Raw genomic sequence first — 19,238 nt, 5'->3', positions numbered from 1 at the left:
ATGCTCCAGGCCTGGGTTCCATCCCCAGCATCACAGAACACAAGTCCAGAAAACCTTGCATCACCTGTGGGGGTTCATGCCACTCCAAGGGCCCACTTGACTGAACCTTCTTGATCCACCTGAGGGTGAGGCAGGAGCCCCACAGGAGGATTCCAAGAGGGGCAAACCAGAGCTTGTTTGCTTCCCTCCTGCCCTGCCTCTTCTCGGCCCTGGATCCTCCCTGCCCTGCCCACTTTAGCCATGGCAGCCTGGAAGAGTGCAAGCTTAAAGGCACCCTTGGGCCCCACCTGGGCAGGTGCAGCTGGAAGGAGCCAAGTCACCTGGACAGAGAGGAAGGGAGGAAAGAAAGCTACTCCCACCACACAGTGGCTCCTAGCTCCTCACTTCACAACATCCAGCAGGGAAACCTTTTAGGGCACCCCTGGTCCCCACACTCCATAGCGCTCTGCCTTCCTAGCCCTACCAACCTGGGGTGCTTTGGGCTTCCCTCCTGCAGTGTCCCGAGGGCAGCCCTAGGTTGTGCAAGTATGTTTTGTTTTGTTGAAACAGGGTCTTGCTATGCAGTTCAGGGTAGCCTTGAACTCAATACATAGCCCAGGCTGGCCTCAAACTCAGTGATCCTGACTTCCTCCTCTTCAGTGCTGGGATTACAGGTGTGACCACCACACCCTGCTGGGTTGGTATCTTACACCTATTTTCCTCCAGGGCTTGGGGACCCAAGAGTTCACTTAAGACCCAAAGTGTACCAAACTGGGACATGGGGACAAGCTCTCCTCTGAAATAAGCTAGGATTTCCAGACTGGGGCAAGGGAATGGAGCAGAGCCACACAGGGGACACTGAGTGAGCCCCTGAAGTCCATGGTCACAGCATTCTAGGAGGGGCAGGCCAGACACAGCCCTGCCAAGGGGGATGCTTCTCCTCCTGGGCTGGGGCTGCTGACAGGACTAAAACCTTCTCTGGAGTGACCCTGAGCCTCCCTGCTTTGTTAGTTTCCAACTGCTGTGATAGCAAGTCACAAAATGGCTCAAAATGACAGATTTATTCTCTTACAGTTCTGGAGGCGTGGCGCTGAAATCCATCTCACTGAACTCAAGTCCAGGTAGATGTCAGCGCTGGTGCCTCCTGGAAGTTCCAAGAGGAGAAACTGTTTCCTTGCCTCTGGCTTCTGGAGGTGGGTGGCTTGTGTCCCTTGGCTCCAGACCCCTTCCTCGACTTCCTGCTCCTTCCCCTCCAAATTCCTGCCTCTATAGGCACATGTCCTATTTCCTCTTTCACCTCCTTCGATTAAATCTGGCCCATTTAGGTAATTCAGGATCATCTGCCTCAGGATCCTTAGTTAAATCCATGAGCCTCTTTGTCAGGTAAGGGAAGGGGAAGGGTCACAGGTTCCTGGGATGAGGACCCGGGCTCTCCCACGTGTAGGCAGCTATCAGCCAATGACAGTGAAAGCTGCAAGACGGCTCCACCCTCCTGGTGCTCCTGCAGCTGGGAGGAAAGGGCTGGGGACTTCCTGTCTTGGGCTCAGCAGGGTCCTTCCTAACCTTGGTAAGGTTGGAGTGTCTCCAAGGCTCCCCTTCTAACCAGAGAAATTCACCAAAGTGTCACTGTGAAAATCAGGCAACGAGCTTAAATCTACATGCTGGTGAGAGGTGCAGGCCATGTCACAGGCCAGCGCTCCCCTCTGGGCTGAGGGTCCCCTTCCTAAGTGAGCTCATGGCAACCAGCTGACGGCCAGGAGGAACACAGAGGAGGTCTGGAGCCTGTGAGGGAAGTCACAGATGAGTGGGGGCTGCTGGGACACTGCATGGGCTACAGCTGAGGTGCAGCTGCAGAGGCTGGCCTGGTCCCTCTGGTCCACAGAGATGATAGATGGTGACTAGGAGTAACTTCAGGGTCATGGAGAGTACATCCGAGGAAAGTATCTGCCAAAGTCCCAGACACTGGGCTTCTCCTTTGTGATGAGGAGCAGAGGGCAGGACAATGGCAGGAAGGCAGGGAGACTTTCTCGCTACCTCTTCTCCATGCTCTGCATCTGCAAACTGAGGGAGGTGAAACTGGCCAGCAGGTCAGTCACTTCATCCACCTGTAGGACAAAACCCAGGCTCTGTTCCAGGTGCCAGGGTACCCAGGTCCCTCCATCATCCCCACCACAGGCACAGGACGCAGGCATCACCTCCCTCCCAGGGGTCACGGTGGCCTGTGTCTGACTATGGGACAGTTGACACCAGGGTGCAGGGCTACTACAGCTTCAGGGGACATGTGAGGAGGTGCAGACACAGGCTCTTCTGCATTTTTTTTCCTGGTACAGGGAATTGAACTCAGGACCTTGTGCTTGCCAAGCAGGCACGGTGCCACTGAGCTACATCCCCGCCTCAGACACAGCCTCTTCTGCTGGTGCATCCGGCTGTGCAGGTGGGGTCTGGCCTGGCTAGAGGCTCACCTGCTCCTTGGTGCTGGTCATCTGGAGGCGGGTACAGAGGTCATCTAGCCGCTCACGTTGTTCGTACCGCCCCAGGCGCTCCAGGTACTCCCGCAGCATGTGGATGATCTGGAGGGAGAGGAGCACTGAGCCGCTAGGGCCTGGCAGAATGCATGGGGAGGTCGTGGGCACATGGCAGCATGGCTGTACGAGCCTGGCTCCTGTCCTGTGCTGGCCTGGTACCTTTGCTCACCTGTTTCACCTCCAGCCGCACAGCCTCCAGGCACTGGGAGTGGCCCTCCTGCAGGATGTTCAGCTTGGACTTGGCCAGGTGCAGGGGTGTGCGGCCTGCTCGGTCCAGGGCGTCCACGCGGGCCCCTGCAGGAACAGGTCAGGTCAGCATGCTGGGGATGAGGGCGAGCGGAGTGGGGAGAAGGGACCACGTACCTCCTCGAAGCAGTGTGGTGATGACAGGGACGTGGTTGGTGCAGGCCGCTGAGGAGGAAGAACAGGGACTTAAGAGTCCAGGCCCAGCGGGAGGAGGGAGCAGGGTTATGCCTCCCAGTGTGCCGGGCCAACTGATTCCTCCTGAGAAGGTCACCATCACCAGACAGCAGCTGGGAGGATGCAGCAATAAGTCCAACCCACTCCATTTACAGCTGGGGAAAGTGAGGCCTGGAGATGGAACCTGTGTCTTGTAAAGGCCTCATAGCCATGGTCTCTGACAGAGAGGCTAGGAAGCTATTCTAGCTGTGAAGCTGTGGTGCACAGGGTGACTGAGTATCCATGGGACGCAGGTGCCTAGAAGTGTGGCCTGGGGCTCAGGCTTGCCCAGGTGCTGGGAGACACTGCTGGGAGCCAGTGGGACCCCAAGCTCCCATCTGCCGTGCCTGCTGATGCTACAAGGGGTCCTGGTGACTTCTGAGCACTCACCCAGGTGCAGTGGTGTATTCCCCAGCCCGTCGCGCTGGTTGGGGTCGGCCCCATGGTCCAGGAGCAGCTGCACTGCAAACAGGGAAGCCCAGGAGGCATCATCAGATGCTGTCTTCTCGAGGACCCACACCCTCGCCTAGCTGCAGGCTTGCTCAGTGAGGATGTGACCACCATGATGTTGTTTGTGTTGTTCCACTCACTCACTCACCACTCAACAGGGCTCATGTGCAGGGCCCTGAGGCAGGAGCTGAGGGTTTCAGGAGGCTCTCTTGGCCCATCCAGGTGCCATGCAACTGAGGTTGTTTTCCTTCTTTCTTTTCTTTCTTTTTCTTTTCGTAGTACTGGGGATTGAACCCAAGGGCACTCTATCACTGAGCTACATCCCCAGCCCTCTTAAAAATGTATTATTTCAAGATAATGTTTCACTAAATTATCTAGGCTGGCCTCAAACTTGAGATCCTCCTGCCTCAGCCTCCCAAGTAGTTGGCATTATGGATGTGCACCACCAGGCCCTGCATGAGTGAGGTTTTAAGGGTTAAGGAAAGTGCTAGTGAAGGCTTCCAAAGGCTCTTCCTGCTCTTCCCATAGCCAAGTGCCACAGTGAGAATGAGGCCAGCAGATGACGCCAAGCTCCAGGAAAAACCTTCTCCTCCCTGACCATCTCTGGGCCACTCGAGGATGGGCTGTGGTACTGCTGTGGCTTGCCAATTACCCAGCTGGGTGGGCACACAGGTGAGCCAACCTGGGTCCAGGACACTGTATGGGGAAGCTGAACCTCACATCACCCACAGCAGTTAATTCTGGAAGGATCATAGACCTAACTGTGAAAGCTGAAACAGGCTTCTAGAAAACAAACAGGAGAATATCTTCATGACTATGGAATAGGCAGAGATTTCATATGTAGTCATAGAAACAGTAACCACGCAAAAGAAAAAATTGATAAACTAAATTCATTAAAATTAGGAAGTTATGTTCATTGTAAGGTACCACTCAAAGACTGCAAAGGAAAGCTCAAAAAGACAAGTCAGGGCCAGGGATTTAGCTCAGTGGTGCTGCCACCTGCCTCGCAAGCGCAGGGTCCTGAGTTCGATCCCTGGTACCAAACAAACAAACAAACAAAAGACAAGTCAGGTATTATCAGTAAATGATTTATATCCAGAATGATAAAAAATTCCTATGGCTAGGAATGGGGGCATACACCTGTAATTCCAGCAGTAGGGACAGGAGGATTTCGAGTTCAAGGCCAGCCTGAGCTATATAATGAGTTCAGGGCCAGCCTGACTACATGGCAAAAGCCTGTCTCAAAAAAAAAAGAAAGAAAGGAATTCCTACAACTCCATAAGACAGCATGTTCAGCAAAATGGACCAAAAAAACTTGAACAAATATTTTGCAAAAGAAGATGTAAAAATGGCCAGTAGACACATGAGGAAGTGCTCAATCTCACTGGCCAGCAGAGAAATGCAAGTTAAGCCACAACAGGACGCTACAGACCGGCTAAAATTGAAGACACCCTTCTCCACATGGGCAAGGGTGTGGGACAACATGGGACCCTTGTGCAATGCTAGGGGATGGGAGTGGACACTCAGAGAAAGTTTGGCCATACCCCACTGACCGACAGTCCCACTCCTGGGTTCACACACACAGAGGTGAGTGTTTATAGCCACCAAAGCACAAGCATGAGAACGCTTGCGGCAGCATTATTCGTTATTCACAATGGCCCAAGCCAGAGAGCAACATGAATGCTCCTCAACAGTAGGATGGGCAAAGGGGGCTATCACAGCGAGACACCAACCAACATACGAAAGGACAGACTATGGACTCATGCCACATTCATGGGAAGTCATGCTGTAATTTTGGTACCGGGAATTGAACTCACGTCCTTGCGCTTGCGCAGCAGGCAGCGAAACCACTGAGCTAAATCCCCGGCTCCCATTCTGTAATTTTGAATGGAAGAGTTGTACAGCTGTGTGCAGTGCCCCACACCTGTGATCCCAGCTACTCAGGAAGCTGAGGCAGGAGAATGGCAAGCTCATGTCCAGCCTGGGGAACTTAGTGAGACCTTGTCTCAAAATAAAAGGCTGGGGGTGTAGCTCAGAGGTAGAGTGCTTGCCTCCTATGCACAAGACCTTGGGTCCAATCCCCAGGACTGAACAACAAAAAAGAACTTAAGAGTATGCATAAAGCAGCACAGATTATGCACTTTCATTGATGTGAAATTCAAAAGCAAGAACCCTGGTCCATGGTGAATAAGGTCCAGATGGTGAGATGGCCTGGGGGGGTAGGAGAGGCTGCTGGGATCAGGGAAAGAGTGTCTATGCTGGCCCGGGGGTGCCTCAGCAATGAAGACACACAGTTCACTGTTGGAAGTTACATCACAATTTTTTGTTTTTTTTGAGACAGGTTCTGTAGTTCAGGCTGGCCTTGAACTCTCAGCAATCCTCCTGTCTCAGCCTCCCAAGTGCTGGGATCACAGGCATGCGCCACCACATGCAGCTAGTTAGACCATAATATAACACAACAGGGTGCTGCCCTGTGCTGTGCTTGGCACTGCCTGAGTGTCTAGAAATCTCCACCACCCATCCCTGTGCTGGGTCCTCACAGCAGGCTCCCTTCCCACTTGGACTCTCTCACATTCTCTCCCCAGGCTTAGTCCTTCCCCACCTGGCAATGTTGGCTTCTCAGGCCAAGGGACAGGGTATTCGGTGCCAAGTCTCCCTGAGATGCAGCCCCTTGGGCATCCCGAGGCTGTGCTGCCTGACCGCTCACCATGGACAGATGCCACTTGCCCCACCCCACCCCAGCCCCTCCCAGAACTTACCGATCTGGTCATTGCCATTGCAGGAGGCAAAGTGGAGAGCAGTTCGGCCCTTGTCATCTGCTGCACTGGGGTCCACACCATCGTCCAGCAGCTGCTGCACTGACAGCACCAAGGAGGAGGGAGGGAGGTGAGGAAGCGGAAGTGTCAGCCCTGTGCAGGCCCTATGGGGATGGGCAGTAGCTCTGGGCCCCAGAGAAGGTAGCCACAAGGCAGGAGAAAGCTGGTCCCCAGATGCTGTCCCCACAGACCCTGCCATGACAAGGGACTTGTTGTCCTGAGGGTACAACTGAGGCTGAGGCAGGAGAATTGTGAGTTTGAGGCCATTCTGGGCTACATAGTTGGGCTACATAGCAAGACTCTATCTCAGAAAAAATCAAAAAGAAAAAGAAAAAAGACCTCCCCTACATAGCCTTTGACCCTGTCCCTCTATCTCAGCTTGCATCCACATCTATTCCGGCTACACACAGCTGCTCTGCTACAGGCTGATGCTTATTTGGAGGGGCAGCTCCCCAGGAGGCAGCCTTTTGGACTGGAAAGAACACTGGTTCTAGGGAAGCACAGACTAAACTCCAGGCTAAACTACATAAAAAATAAAGGAGTCCACTGCCAAGAGTGTGAGAAGTAGGGAGCTAGGCTGAGGGCATCCAGCAGGGCCTGGATCTGGGCCCCAGGGCACTGCAAATGGGCAGAATCTCCTGCTCCTGATTGCCAGGGCTGCTGTGATGAGAGTAATGGATGTGAAATTCCTTCTTTGGAGTCTGCAGGCACTGTAAATGGGAGGCGTCACACACTAATGTCTGCAGTTAGCTGAAAGGGGGGAAATTGCTGCCGAGCTTCAATCTAGAATCAGCATTTCAGTCTCGTCCAGCAAACCTCTCAAGGACTTTTGTCCTCCCAGCCCAAGTCCAAATTTCATCCCCTCACAAGCCGCTGGGCGAAGTCAGCCCTCTCCTGCGCTTCCCAAGCGTCCTGCTTGTCCTGCTCCTTCCCAGCCACAGCCCTAAAACAATCCCATCCCTTTACACACTGAGCACAGCCAGGTGCCAGCACCCAACAGACAGCTCACTACTCAAGCTAGGTAAGGTGTCATGTCCCCTTCACAGAGCTGGAGTCTTGGGCCTGGATGGACACTTTAACCCAAGCAATAGGAACAAAGCTGGAAGGCAAATCTGGGTTTTTCCTAGACTTTTTTTTATAGCCCAGGCTGGCCTTGAATTGCAGTGATCCTCCTACCTCAGTCTTCTGAGGGCTGGGATTACAGATGTGCACCACCATGCCTGACTTAAACCTGGGTTTTTCTGCTCCAGAAATCACAGCTCTTCAACCAAACACATCACTTTTTTGTGTCTTAGTTTTTGCTTTGGAAATGGGATCACTGCACTGTCGTCTCCTCCAGCTATGTTGTAGGTTTTTTTCTTTGGTATCAAGCACAGTGTCCGGTTAGTAAGGTTGGCTAAGTCAGTGCTGCTGATGGGGTGAAGAAGTGGATGGGGGTGGGGACACTGGGACAGCAAAGTGGAAGTAAGAGCTCTGGGTAACCATGGAGTCCAAGAGCACATTTACTGAAAGGGAACAGAGCAAAACAGCCCACTCTGGTACTGTGATTTGTGCAATTAGAGCCTTTGGAAAAAGTACTTTCGCTGCCTTTCGAGCCATCAAAATATGCATGCCTTTTGTTTTGATGTGACAAATTGTATACCTGGAAGGTCATCTTGAAAATGAAAATAGATGACACTAAATAACTCTGTGCCTTTCCAGGGCTCCTGTGCTCCCATTAAAAGCCGTGGTTGAAGGGGCCAGGGATTTAGCTCAGTGGCACCATGCCTGCCTTGCAAGCGCAAGGTCCTGAGTTTGATTCTTGGTACCAAAAAAACAGTTGTGGTTGGGCTGGAGATTTAGCTCCGTGGTTTTGTCGCCTGCTGTGCAAGTGCAAGGACCTGAGTTTGATCCCCCGTATCAAAAAGTTCTGGTTAGGCTGGGGATTTAGCTCAGTGGTTTCGCCGCCTGCTGTGCAAGCGCAAGGATTGGAGTTCAATCCCCAGTACCAAAACAAAAACAACAACAAAAACAACAACAAAAAGTTGTGGTTATGGGACCAAGGTGATTGCTTAGCAGGAGATGGCTCACCTAGCACACATAAGGCCTTGGTTTCAATCTCCAGCACACACACCAAAAAAATCATGGTTTTAATTGGGGAATGGAATTACAAAGCAATTTGGGGCTCTTTCCTGAGATGGGGGTCTTATTATGTGCTCAGGCTAGCCTTGACTCCTGGACTCAGGCGATCCTTCTATCTCAGTTTCCCAAATAGCTGGGACTATAGATGTGCATCACTGGCCTCACTTTGATTTTTGATTTTGACCTTATAAATTTTAGAAGAGTAGGGCTGGGATTTAGCTCAGTGGTTCTGCTGCCTGCCTTGCAAGTGCAAGGTCCTGAGTTTGATCCCCAGTACCAAAAAAAAAGAACAGTTATACAGTTGTATATTCATTGTATAAATAGGGAAAAATGATGAATCTCTCTTGAAAAAATGGTTACACAGACTATACAAAATATTCATAATATACAAAATATTATGTGTGCTATAACACATATACAGCAGTTTGTAAGCCCATAAAAAATGCAAAAAAACCAAAAAAATAAGTAAATAAAACAGAGAGATAGCAAGGTGGGAAGGACATAGCCCACTGTTGCTGGACTGGATGTGGGTGGCCTCTCGGAAAGACAGGGAAATAGAGTCTACCGTAGAACCTCCCAAATGAAAGCTCGCCAGCCCTGAAACCCGGTCAGTAAGACCTGTGTGGGCTTCTGACCTAGGGAACAGTATGGTTGTACTCACATGGCTGAGGCTTCTAATTTGGGGTAATCTGTTAAAGCAGCCACAGAGCACTAACAACCACTTTTCCCTGAGTCACAGGAAGCACTAAGTCAGTGGATGAAATTACATATTGTTTTTGTCCTAAAAGCTGTCCTTGTCCCTCTGATACTGCTATTGCCCCATCAGGAGAGAAGCAGCAAAAAACCCCCAAAAAACAACCAACCAAGGTGTCCTGTGAAGAGCCCCAGACAACCTCTCCGAGGCTCTGTTAAGTAAACAAGTTCAAGAGCCACTTGACCTGGTGGCCAGTGTCACTGAGCAGCTGGACATGGCAAATGATCACCTGGCAGTAAGAGCAGTTGTTTACCCTGTTAGCCACCAGTTCTCTCTCTCTTTTTTTGTTCCAGGGATCGAACTCAGGACCTTGCGCTTGCAAGGCAGGCGCTGGAACCACTGAGCTAAATCCCCGGCCCAGCCACCAGTTCTCAAAGTAGTGCCTACTCTTTACCCAGAGGGATGCTGGTGCGAGGCAAGGGCAGAAGTGGTCCCTGGCATCACTGGGGAGCCCACTGGATGAGGAATGCTGTGACTTGAGGCTCAGGGGGACAGGGGAGCACAAGCACTGAGTAGCTAGGCCTTATTCACCTTCTGCAAGATGGCTGCAGAGCCAGAGCCATCACAGTGAGCTGCACAAAGCAGGAGCTGGCAGGCTATGTGGCGTTGGTCACCTGATCCCTACATCTGCCCAGCCTGCCATCCTGGAGCTGGACCCAGTAAGCACACTCACCTGTTTCTACATCGTTGGCATTGGCCGAGTCCCTCAGCCTCTTCAGAGCTGGGAAGAAAATAGGAGATGTTAGGCTTTTTAAAAACATCACACTGATGAAACAGAAAGTGCATGGCTTCCAAGTCTTCCTCAATCACCCACCCTTGAGGGACCTCAGTGCTAAAGGGAAATGAAGGTGCCAAGACACAAGACAAGGAGACACTTGAACCCGGCCACAGCTGGAACGAAGGCCACTTTCTGTAGCAAATCTGACTTCTGGAGCCAGATCTTATTTCTGCCACATGTAGTAGCTGCTGACCTTGAGACAGACAGTTTAACACCCTCAGGCCTTAGACTGTCAACTGCAAAACAAGGCTCGGTTATTCTACCTGCACTGGGTTGTTGCAAAGACAGAAGGAGATGATTTACCTGGAAGCTTTGTGAGCTGATCACACCAACAATCTTTTAACCTCCAAAGCAGGTCATTCCCGAAGGACTTTTACCTAAATTTGGTAACTCCTAAGCAGAAACTTTTTTCCCCCTCCCATGATACTACTTCTATATTATAGCTAATAGAAAGTAATGCCTTGAGCCAGGTAATGCCTACAGCCTGGTACATGGCTGTAATCCCAGCACTCTGGGAGGCTGAGGCAGGAGGATTGCAAATTCGAGCCCAGTTTGGGCAACTTAGTGAGAACCTGTTAAAAAAAAAAAAAAGAAAAAGAGGACCAGGGATTTAGCTCAGTGGTTCTGCCATCTGCCTCAAAAGCCCAAGGACCTGTGTTTGATCCCCAGTACCAAAAAAAACCCACCATGTAGTTCAGTGCAAAGCCCCTGGTTTCAATCCTAGGTACCACACACAAAAAAAGCAATGCCTTTGTCTTCCAACAAATTGTTACAAAATTCCAATTCAGATAACACAGATGTAATGGTTGCCTACATCCATATAGCACTTTATAGTTTACACAGCACTTTCACACTCTCCTTTCATCTTCACAATACTAAGACTTGGAGTGAATTATAGTTAGTCTGAGAAGGGACCCTAAAAGTCTCCATTTTTATCTTTCTGGGCCTCAGTTTCCATGGCATCCATAAAATGTAGAAGATAATATGGTAGACAGACCAGAGCAAGAGGCCAACCTGTGCTCTGATACTGGCACAGCAACTTTCTAGGTAGCCTCCGTGGCAAGGCAGTTTCTGAGTCTGTTTCTTCTTCAGTAAAATGGAAACAATTTCTATTTCTCTGGGGGTATTTGGGGGTTTTTGGTACCAGGGATTGAACTCAGGACCTTAACACTTGTGAGGCAGGCGCAGAGCCACTGGGCTAAATCCCCAGCCCTATCTCTGAGTTCTTGTGAGGATTACAAAGGATCCTGTATCAGAGATGGGAGATCTGATCTCTCTCTAAAACACAGGAAAGTCAAGAGCATCAAGCTGGGCATGGTGGCCCACACCTATAATCCCAGCACTCAGGAGGCTGAGGCCGGAAGATTGCCTGGAGTTTGAGGTCAGCATGGGTTATATATAGTGAATTCAAAGCCAGTTCTGAACTACATAAGGAGGAGATACCCTGTCTCAAAAAGCACAAAACAAAAACAAACAAACACAAAACAACTGCCTGCCTGCCTCAAAAGCACAAGGTCCTGAGTTGGATCCCCAGTACCAAAAACCCCCACAAAACAAAAACAAAAAAAGTGAAATGGTAATCACTAGACTAGGTGACAACAATGTAGGCAGGTGTTAGCACCAATTTGCTCTCAATAGTAAATTCTGTAAATTCTACAACACATTGACCACAAAGTATTTTTTCCCACAACAAAAGTCAAAGCAAATGGAAAAAAAAATCACAAAACATCCAACAGTGTTTTAGCACATAACAAACACACGTTAATAGCTATACATTCAGCTTTTGCAAATGGGAAGGGGACCAAGACACAGAGGGGGTAGGGGGCACAGAATTAAAATGTGTTATGTACAGGTAGCAACTCCCGACGAGGAAGGCAATCATTATGTACTGCAAACAAGTACAGTACTAAAAACATCTTTAAAAAATAGCTGTGCATCTAGTGCCTTAACTCTCACACCATTACCCTAAAGGAGGTACTGTACCCATTTTACAGATGGACAACTAAGCCTCAAAGGACTTATAGTTTGCCTAAGGGCTAAGTGCCTTAAAGAGTCCACTCCATGTGCTCGCTTCAGCAGCACATATACTAAAATTAGAAAAGTCCAGTCCAGGACTCTGCATTTAAACAAGTTGGTACAACTACTTGGTTACAGACTCTGGCCTCCTCGTCCTCACTACCCCACTTTATTATCTAGTAATAAACACCGCAGTCATGGAAAGTTTCTACTCAGGAATTACCAAGCGAGAGAAGCCTGAAATGAGTGGCCCTGAGCAGGAAGACCTTTTTAAAAAAAAAAAAAAAATCCATGGTCCTTAGCAGTTACAATAGTAATTATTATCACTGAAGGGAGACTCGAGGGTCACTCTGGAGGACCCGGGCCGCTCACCGTGCACCTCTTTGCCCGTGGGCCCGAGCCGGCGATGGGGTCTGGCCGCGCGCCTGAGCCGCCCGGCGGGGATCTTGCAGCGCAGCTCGTCGCGCGGCTCGGCGTCCTGCTGCCACAGGACGTGGAGGTAGCGCAGCGGGGACTGGGCCCCTCCGGACGCCCCGCCCGGCAGGGCCGCGGCGCCACTCAACGCGGACCCAAAATCGGAGAAGGAGAAGAGGCCCTCGGCTTCCGTCAGCGGCTCAGGCGCCACCGCGCACTCGCCATCCGAGCTTGAGCGGCCAGAGCATGGATCCTCGTCCGCGCCCCCCGCGGCGGCTGCCATGGCAACGTCTCCGCGTGGGCCGGGCCGCCTGAGCCTCGTTCCCGACAGACCAACGGACCCACTTCCCTCCGCTCTTAGTCTCGCTGTCAACCAGCAAGCGGGCGGGCCGGGCCTGCAACCACGGCAACCGGGCGGGGGGCGGACTCGTGGAGCGAGCTGGAGCGTTGCCACCAATAAGGATCATTCCAGTCTGCACATTATAGCCAATCTGAAAAGGAGACCATAGTACGAACAAAACAATTGGACAGAGTTTTCAGCAGCATGACCGACGCACCTGCCAACCAATCATAAATTGGACTTTCCAATGCTCCGCCCCGTGTCTCGCTACCGGAGCCAATAAAACAGATGAATTTTAAAACCCTCTTTTTTCTTTTTCCTCCCCCGTCGGATCATGGGAAAGACGACGGGTAGGTGCTTTAGCCAATCACATTAAGATGATCTACAGCCAATCACGAAGGAAAGTAAAAAAGCCACATTAAGTATGGCTATAGACGTATTTTAAATCAATGAATGGAAAAAAGTTAACTTCCCACAAGATACATAATGTAAATAGGAAAAAGAAAATAAATTAAAATGTAGAGATATTACTACGAACTATCGAGTAAAAGCTTTCAAGTACAATAGATTTTCTTTCGTTAGGGTTTTCCTGGTAACCCCGGCACTGATTACTGTTTTACAAGAAATTATAATTGATGTAATTACATCTGAGCAACACTTAAGTCCGAGAACTAGTGAGCTAGATAACTCAGGACACAGGATCAGACTGGGTGCCCCTGAAATGCTTACTAGTACTCCGCAGAAGTCAGACTCGGAAACCAGTTTTCCTACGGAGAAGTTAAGGGTAAGCTTAGCGTCTTCTCCCCAATGCACTTCTCTCAATCCCGGACTCCATAAACACTTGTATAAGGTAGACAAAGAGTATCATTCCTGTTTTATAGATGAGGAGCTGAAGCTAGAGAAGTAAGGGACCTGTTCATAGCTGTCTATCTCTCAGGGAAGCAGTCTTCCCTTCCTTGACAGAAACCTGTACTCCACGGTTCCTCCCAATACACGAACCCTCTCACTGAACACAGTTAAAATGTAATCTTTCTCTCTGTTGGAAGAGCACTTCCAGATTTTTTTTTTTTTTTTGTACCGGGGATCGAACTCGGGACCTTCTGCTTTTGAGGCAGGCAGTGGAACCACTGAGTTTAATCCCCGGCAGAACTGCATTGGGATGAAGTCTCCCTTTTTCTTTTTTGCTAAATCCCCACTCCCCAGATTTTGCAGTATTTACAGAACTCCATTGTGAGGATGATTATTGTCCATATGGGGAAAATGCTAATATTTATCTCAACCTTCTTCCTCTGCCCCATTATTGTAGACAGCTACATTAGTTAGAAAAATATTATAAGACAGACAGGTCTGGGCCCTCAGCACCCAAGACCAATTTACTAAAGACCAGGATTCAAGAAAAAGAGGAGCTACTACACCCACATATTTCCCCTAGGGATAAACAGGAGTGACTGATATTCTAAATAGGTATTAACCACCTTGGGTGGGGACCAAACCCTCCCTAGCCCATTCCTTCCCAGAAAATTCTTGTTCATTCCATGTACACTTGCTATGTGACTTGCTTCCCTATTTGATCTCCATTTCATCAATATTACCTAAGTGACTATACTTGTTGTAATCTTATTGGTTGACCATAGTTTTGTTCTACCTCACACCCACCTTGTGATTTCCCATTGGATCAATATTACCTAAGCGACTATACTTGTAATCTTATTAGTTTTTTTTGTGTTTTTTTTTTGGTACCAGGGATCAAACTCAGGTCCTTGTGCTTGCAAGGCAGGCGACAGAACCACTGAGCTAAATCCCCGGCCCTGTAATCTTATTAGTTGACTATAGTTTTGTCCAACCTTGAACCTGCCTTACCTCACTTTCTAGACCGACTCCCTTCTGTCTTTCTTAGACAGAAGCTATCTTTCTCTCAATAAATTCTTCCTACTCTTAACCTCCATTGTTCCTAGAATTCATTCTTCAGTTTTAGAGAACACAAACTCAGTGTGTTGGACATCTAGCAGGTTGGGAGTTATAATATTTCCCTTATATTATTTGGAGGTCTATAGATCATATGCCTTATATCACCATAACCTATCAGTACATATGCCAACTCCACTAGTAGCTAGAAAGAAACAGGGGAAAGAAACAGACATTGACTGTCAGGCCTTCCCTAAATCAACAGGAAAAAATAAATAGGGTGCTTTTAGAGAATACCAACTGCTTTCCTGTAAGTGAGGCTAATGGACTCAAAAATATGGTTTATAACCCCCTGACGCTAAAAAGTACAGTAATTGTGTGCTTAACTGAACAGACCGTCCTTGGGCAGTCAAGTCACCCCAGATTCCTTAGCCCCTTCGATACCTATATATGCCTAATTCCTTTCCCAGGTAATTGCTAATAATCTCTCTCTCCCGGTGTTAGCCCATCCTCTCAGGAATGAAATCTCTCCCAGCTAGCTGCCACTATCTCTCTCCCATTGTCAGCCCATCCACACATGGATGTGATAAACGCAGCTTTTCTCAGCTAGCTGCTAGAAACCTCCTGATTTCTAGTCCCTGTTAACTGGAATAAACTTTTCTTTTTCTTTTTCTCACAGCGAAGAGACTATTTTTTGTTGACAAGTGGATTCTTTTTATTTTTTTGGTTCAGGGGATCAAACTAGGGACCTTGGGCTTGCAAGGCAGGAGGCAGAACCACTGAGCTAAATCCCTGGCCCTAAGTGGATTCATTATAACATTGACCATGTGAGATTTATGAAGTGCTTGGTATATCTTACATCATGTAATTCTACCTCACAGAGCCTTAGCTGGTTAATTTTTTTTAATTTTATTTTTCAGTGCTGGGGCTCAATTCCAGAGCCTAATGCATACTACTGGAAAACCCTCTTAACACTGAGCTATATCCCCATCCCCTGGGTAGGTATTATTATGCCTACTTTGCAGATCAGGAAACAGAGGCTCTGAGATGTTATGCAATTTGTCCAAGGGTACAGATCTACAAAGTCAAAGAACTAGGCAGGAATCTACAATTCTAGCTACTTGATTTTTTTTCTTTTTTTGGTACCGGGGATTGAACTCGGGACCTTGCACTTGCGAGGCAGGCAGTGGAACCACTGAGCTAAATCCCTGGCCCCTAATTCTAGCTACTTGTGAGTCTGAGGCAGGAGCACTGCAAATTCAAGGACAGCTTGTGCAACTCTGCAAGACGCTATCTTAAAATAAAATGAAAAAAGGACTGAGAATGTAGCTCAGAGATACAGCACTTCCTAGCATGCATTGAGACCCTGGGTTCGGGCCAGGGGGCGTTGTAAAAAAAAGCTGGAGAGCTGAGATTTGAACAATATGACAAAGATGGAATCCAAGCAGAAAAAGCCACTTTAAAAACAACTGCCAATAAAAACATTACTTTGTGAATTTTACAAAATCATATGACTACGTGAGTACATTACTGGGGACCCTCCCTGGGCCAACAGAAGTCCTAGGGGAACCAAGAGGGGTAAAGCTTCAGATCCATTAGCTCCATGACAGCATCACTGGAGGTTGTACTGAAAGGGAGAAATACAGAACAGCAGGGAGCACAAGGCTTTGGAAAGCAGCCTTGGGATTCTAAATAGGATGCTCTAGCTGGATGGCATCAGAGCACATGAAGGAGGCAACAGGGAGCCCATCAGACATCTGGGGACAATGCATCCTCAAGTCTAGATGCAGGTACCAAAGCCCGGAGTTCCATGTGCTTTGATGGGAAAAGTATGGGTGTCAGGTGACAAGAAGATAAGGCAGCTTGTCCCAGAGAGTGACATGCTCCTGGACACACAGGAAATTAGTGGGAGAATAGGGATGGGAGCCCAGATTTTCATCAGATGTTGGAAATCATAAGCAGATAGCTAAAACAAGGTCCTTGATTCCTAGCATTTCTTCCCTCCCTCCCTTCCTTCTTTGTACCAAGAATTGAACTCAGGACTTTGCGCTTGTGAGGCAGGTGCTGGAACCACTGAGCTAAATCCCTGGCCCTGTAAGGTCCTTGATCCCAAAGAGCCCTATGAATCATGTACTGGTGTCTGCTAGTTTGGTATAAATCCCATTCTTAACTCGACGGCCTCCCTGGGATTGGAACTGCCCACTTCGGCTGGCCAGAGTTGGAGGTGGACCTGCAACCTGAGCTCTTGAATTCCGGAACCTAAGCCTTATCATTGCCTGCTTCAGCTTTGGCGTCCAAATTCGCCGCTTTTGCACTGTAAGGGACCAAATCTCAACTTTTACACCCAGTAAATATAGTGTTTTGAAGATATTTATTTATATATATATATGTTTGGGGGTTTTTTGGTACCGGGGATCGAACTCAAGTCCTTGCGCTTACGCAGCTGGAGGCGAAACCACTGAGCTAAATCCCCGGCCCTGAAGACATTTTTTTGAGCTAGGAGTGGTGGTGCACGCCTATAATCCCAATACTCGGGAGACTGAGGCAGGAGGATCGCCAAGAGTTCGAAGACAGCCTAGAATACAAATCGAGATCCCATTAAAAAAAAAAAAAAAAAGGGCTGGGGATTTAGCTCAGTGGTTCTCCCGCCTGCCTCGCAAGCGCAAGGGCCCGAGTTCGATCCCCCGTACCAAAAAAAAAAAAGTTAAAAAAAAAATTCTCGCCTCAGGCAAACAGTTTACATCTAAACTCCGGATTAGGTTCCCTCTAGCTCAATTTCCCTTCATGCAAGAGGCCGGCCGGAGGAAGCTGTCATCCATCTTTTGTGTGGGTTTCCTCCTGGTTCCTCTTTGCCTACTCTTTATTCCAAACTATTTCATGCCATTATTTCTGAGCTTACAACACTATTCTAAAGTCACATTACTTGGAAGACCTATCTTGGAAGGAGGAAGAGAAATCTAGGTGATTTATAGTCTTCGTCCTTCCTATCATGGCTACCTTAGCTTGCCTGCGGCCCCGGAAAAGCCTCCGGTTTCCCGACAGCCCACAGGGGGAGGGAACTTCCGGTCTCCAGAGTCAGGCTAGGACCGCTCCATTCGTTCTTTCCCGTGGTGTTTGCGAGCGCCGCTGCCATGTCTTATCCGGCTGATGACTATGAGTCTGAGGTAACGTGGCCGAAAGCGTGCTGTGGGCTCCGCGACCGGGGCAAGGGTCTGTGGATGCCCGGCCGGGGAGTGAGGCGGCGTCCGGGCCTTTCCCGGAGCCCCTGCGGGCCGCCATTGGCGATTTCCGGCCTTCCTGAGCGCCCCTCATGTTGCTACCCAGAACCCGGCCCCTCCGGATTCTCGCTTCGCGAGCTGCGTCCCTTGTCCTTCGTTTCTTAACACCGAAAGGAAGGCGGGTTATTATGTTTCTCATTGAGTTAGTACCGGAGATCGAACTCGGGTCCTTGCACTTGGGAGGCAGGCGGTGGAACCACTGAGCTAAATCCCCAGCCCTCTCATTGAGCTCTTCTGATCTGGGGTCCGTCCGGTTAAAACTTGTTGGTACCCACAGCTTCTTGGGCTGTACACTTCTTGCATCCTTAATGTTTTGTCATTACTTACTCTTCTTTTTCTCGCAGGCATATGAATTCCTCAAAGGTGGGGACAGTGTCTTTATCTGCCTTTGTGCCTTCAGCCTCTGGTTGACACATAGGCCCTGGGAGGAGGATTTCAGGTTACTGGTTGGGGACTGTTACTGACTGTGTCTTATTCCTTTTAGGCTGCTTATGACCCCTATGCTTACCCAGGCGACTATGATATGCACACAGGTGAGACCAAAGTTTGGCTAGCTCAGTCCTCCTAGGGACTGGCAGCTTTTGAGTGTCTCAGAACCAACTGTGACGGGTGCCTTGTAAACACTGCTGCTTGATGGTCGGGATTTGGAGTCAGTCATTAGCTCTTGGTGGAAGTGGTTGTGTAGAGCCTATAAACCAGGCCTTTTTGTGGTTCACTTCATAGTCTCAAGAAAAAAGGCTTACTGACTTGGTTTTGGTTTTTAAATTTTTTAAATTAATATTGTGTGTGAGGGGGTTGTACTGGGAATCATGCTGGTGCATGTTAAACAAGTATTGTACCACTGACCTGCACTCCCAGCCTCAAAGAGAAAAAATTGGTATGAAAAATGTAAGTCATTCAGACCAAGCCCAAATGAATTCGTATGGAGAGGCTTTTGAAGTTACTGGAGATGTTATAATGACTTGTATTAATTTAGTATGTAGTAAATGTCATGGCTCTTTTTTGTGAAATACTTTGTTTAGTGCTTCAAATGGGCCTATAAGGTATGTATGTTTGTTTTTTCTCCTAGAAATGACAAAACTAAGTAGAGAAAGGTTTTGTAGCTTGTTGTAAGACATTTAGTTAGAAAGTGCCAGATAGTCCTTCAAAACATGTTAAGTACCTCTTACCACTAAATTTGCCTCAGTTTTCTCCCTCTCCCCCAACACATAACTCTTCTAGGCCTTGAGTGTGTCTGGGTACAAGATAAACAAGGTTCTTGACCTTAGGGACCTTATAGGTTTTATGAGACAAAACAGATAATAGTAAGAAGTTACTTTTAAGTACAGTTGTTCTGAAGAAATGGGCAATGGGATTGGTAGCAACTTGAGAAAGTGTATCTTCTGAGTATCTGAAGGAGATTA

The 19,238-nt window shown here is 48.8% G+C and overlaps 2 protein-coding genes across 2 annotated transcripts in view; one reads left to right on the top strand and one right to left on the bottom strand.

The window, feature by feature from the left end:
- Nucleotides 1–1,021: 1,021 nt before the first annotated feature.
- Nucleotides 1,022–12,743, bottom strand: Ankrd54 (ankyrin repeat domain 54). The gene is made up of 8 exons (XM_004845639.3): nucleotides 12,271–12,743; nucleotides 9,778–9,825; nucleotides 6,173–6,271; nucleotides 3,354–3,425; nucleotides 2,868–2,915; nucleotides 2,674–2,798; nucleotides 2,442–2,549; nucleotides 1,022–2,084 (listed from the first exon to the last, which is right to left on the bottom strand). The coding sequence occupies exons 1-8, from the start codon at nucleotides 12,593–12,595 to the stop codon at nucleotides 2,010–2,012; spliced, it is 900 nt and encodes a 299-aa protein (XP_004845696.1). The 5' UTR covers nucleotides 12,596–12,743; the 3' UTR covers nucleotides 1,022–2,009.
- A 4,832-nt stretch (nucleotides 12,744–17,575) lies between these two features.
- Eif3l (eukaryotic translation initiation factor 3 subunit L) overlaps nucleotides 17,576–19,238 on the top strand; it is a 31,927-nt gene continuing 30,264 nt past the window's right edge. Inside the window, exons 1-2 of the mRNA XM_004845638.4 lie at nucleotides 17,576–17,721; nucleotides 18,320–18,368. Coding sequence (XP_004845695.1) covers nucleotides 17,689–17,721; nucleotides 18,320–18,368 — 82 coding nt within the window. The 5' untranslated portion in view covers nucleotides 17,576–17,688. The remainder of the gene's footprint in view (nucleotides 17,722–18,319; nucleotides 18,369–19,238) is intronic.

This window comes from Heterocephalus glaber, unplaced genomic scaffold, assembly GCF_053883595.1.
Source record: "Heterocephalus glaber isolate CG9 unplaced genomic scaffold, H.glaber_assembly_v1.0 deba00001444, whole genome shotgun sequence".
In the NCBI taxonomy this organism is placed as follows: Eukaryota; Metazoa; Chordata; class Mammalia; order Rodentia; family Bathyergidae; genus Heterocephalus; species Heterocephalus glaber.
The sequence above is the reverse complement of the archived record's forward strand: the minus strand, read 5'-3'. Positions and strand labels throughout refer to the sequence as shown.

What these genes read in the sequence shown, in the direction of transcription:
- Ankrd54 (XM_004845639.3), bottom strand. Translation starts at nt 12,595, where the DNA reads ATGGCAGCCGCCGCGGGGGGCGCGGACGAGGATCCATGCTCTGGCCGC. An exon ending in CACGGGCAAAGAGGTGCACG is followed by an intron (nt 9,826 to 12,270) that starts GTGAGCGGCCCG and finishes TTTTCTTCCCAG; the next exon opens with CTCTGAAGAGGCTGAGGGAC. An exon ending in TGCGGCTGGAGGTGAAACAG is followed by an intron (nt 2,550 to 2,673) that starts GTGAGCAAAGGT and finishes CTCTCCCTCCAG; the next exon opens with ATCATCCACATGCTGCGGGA.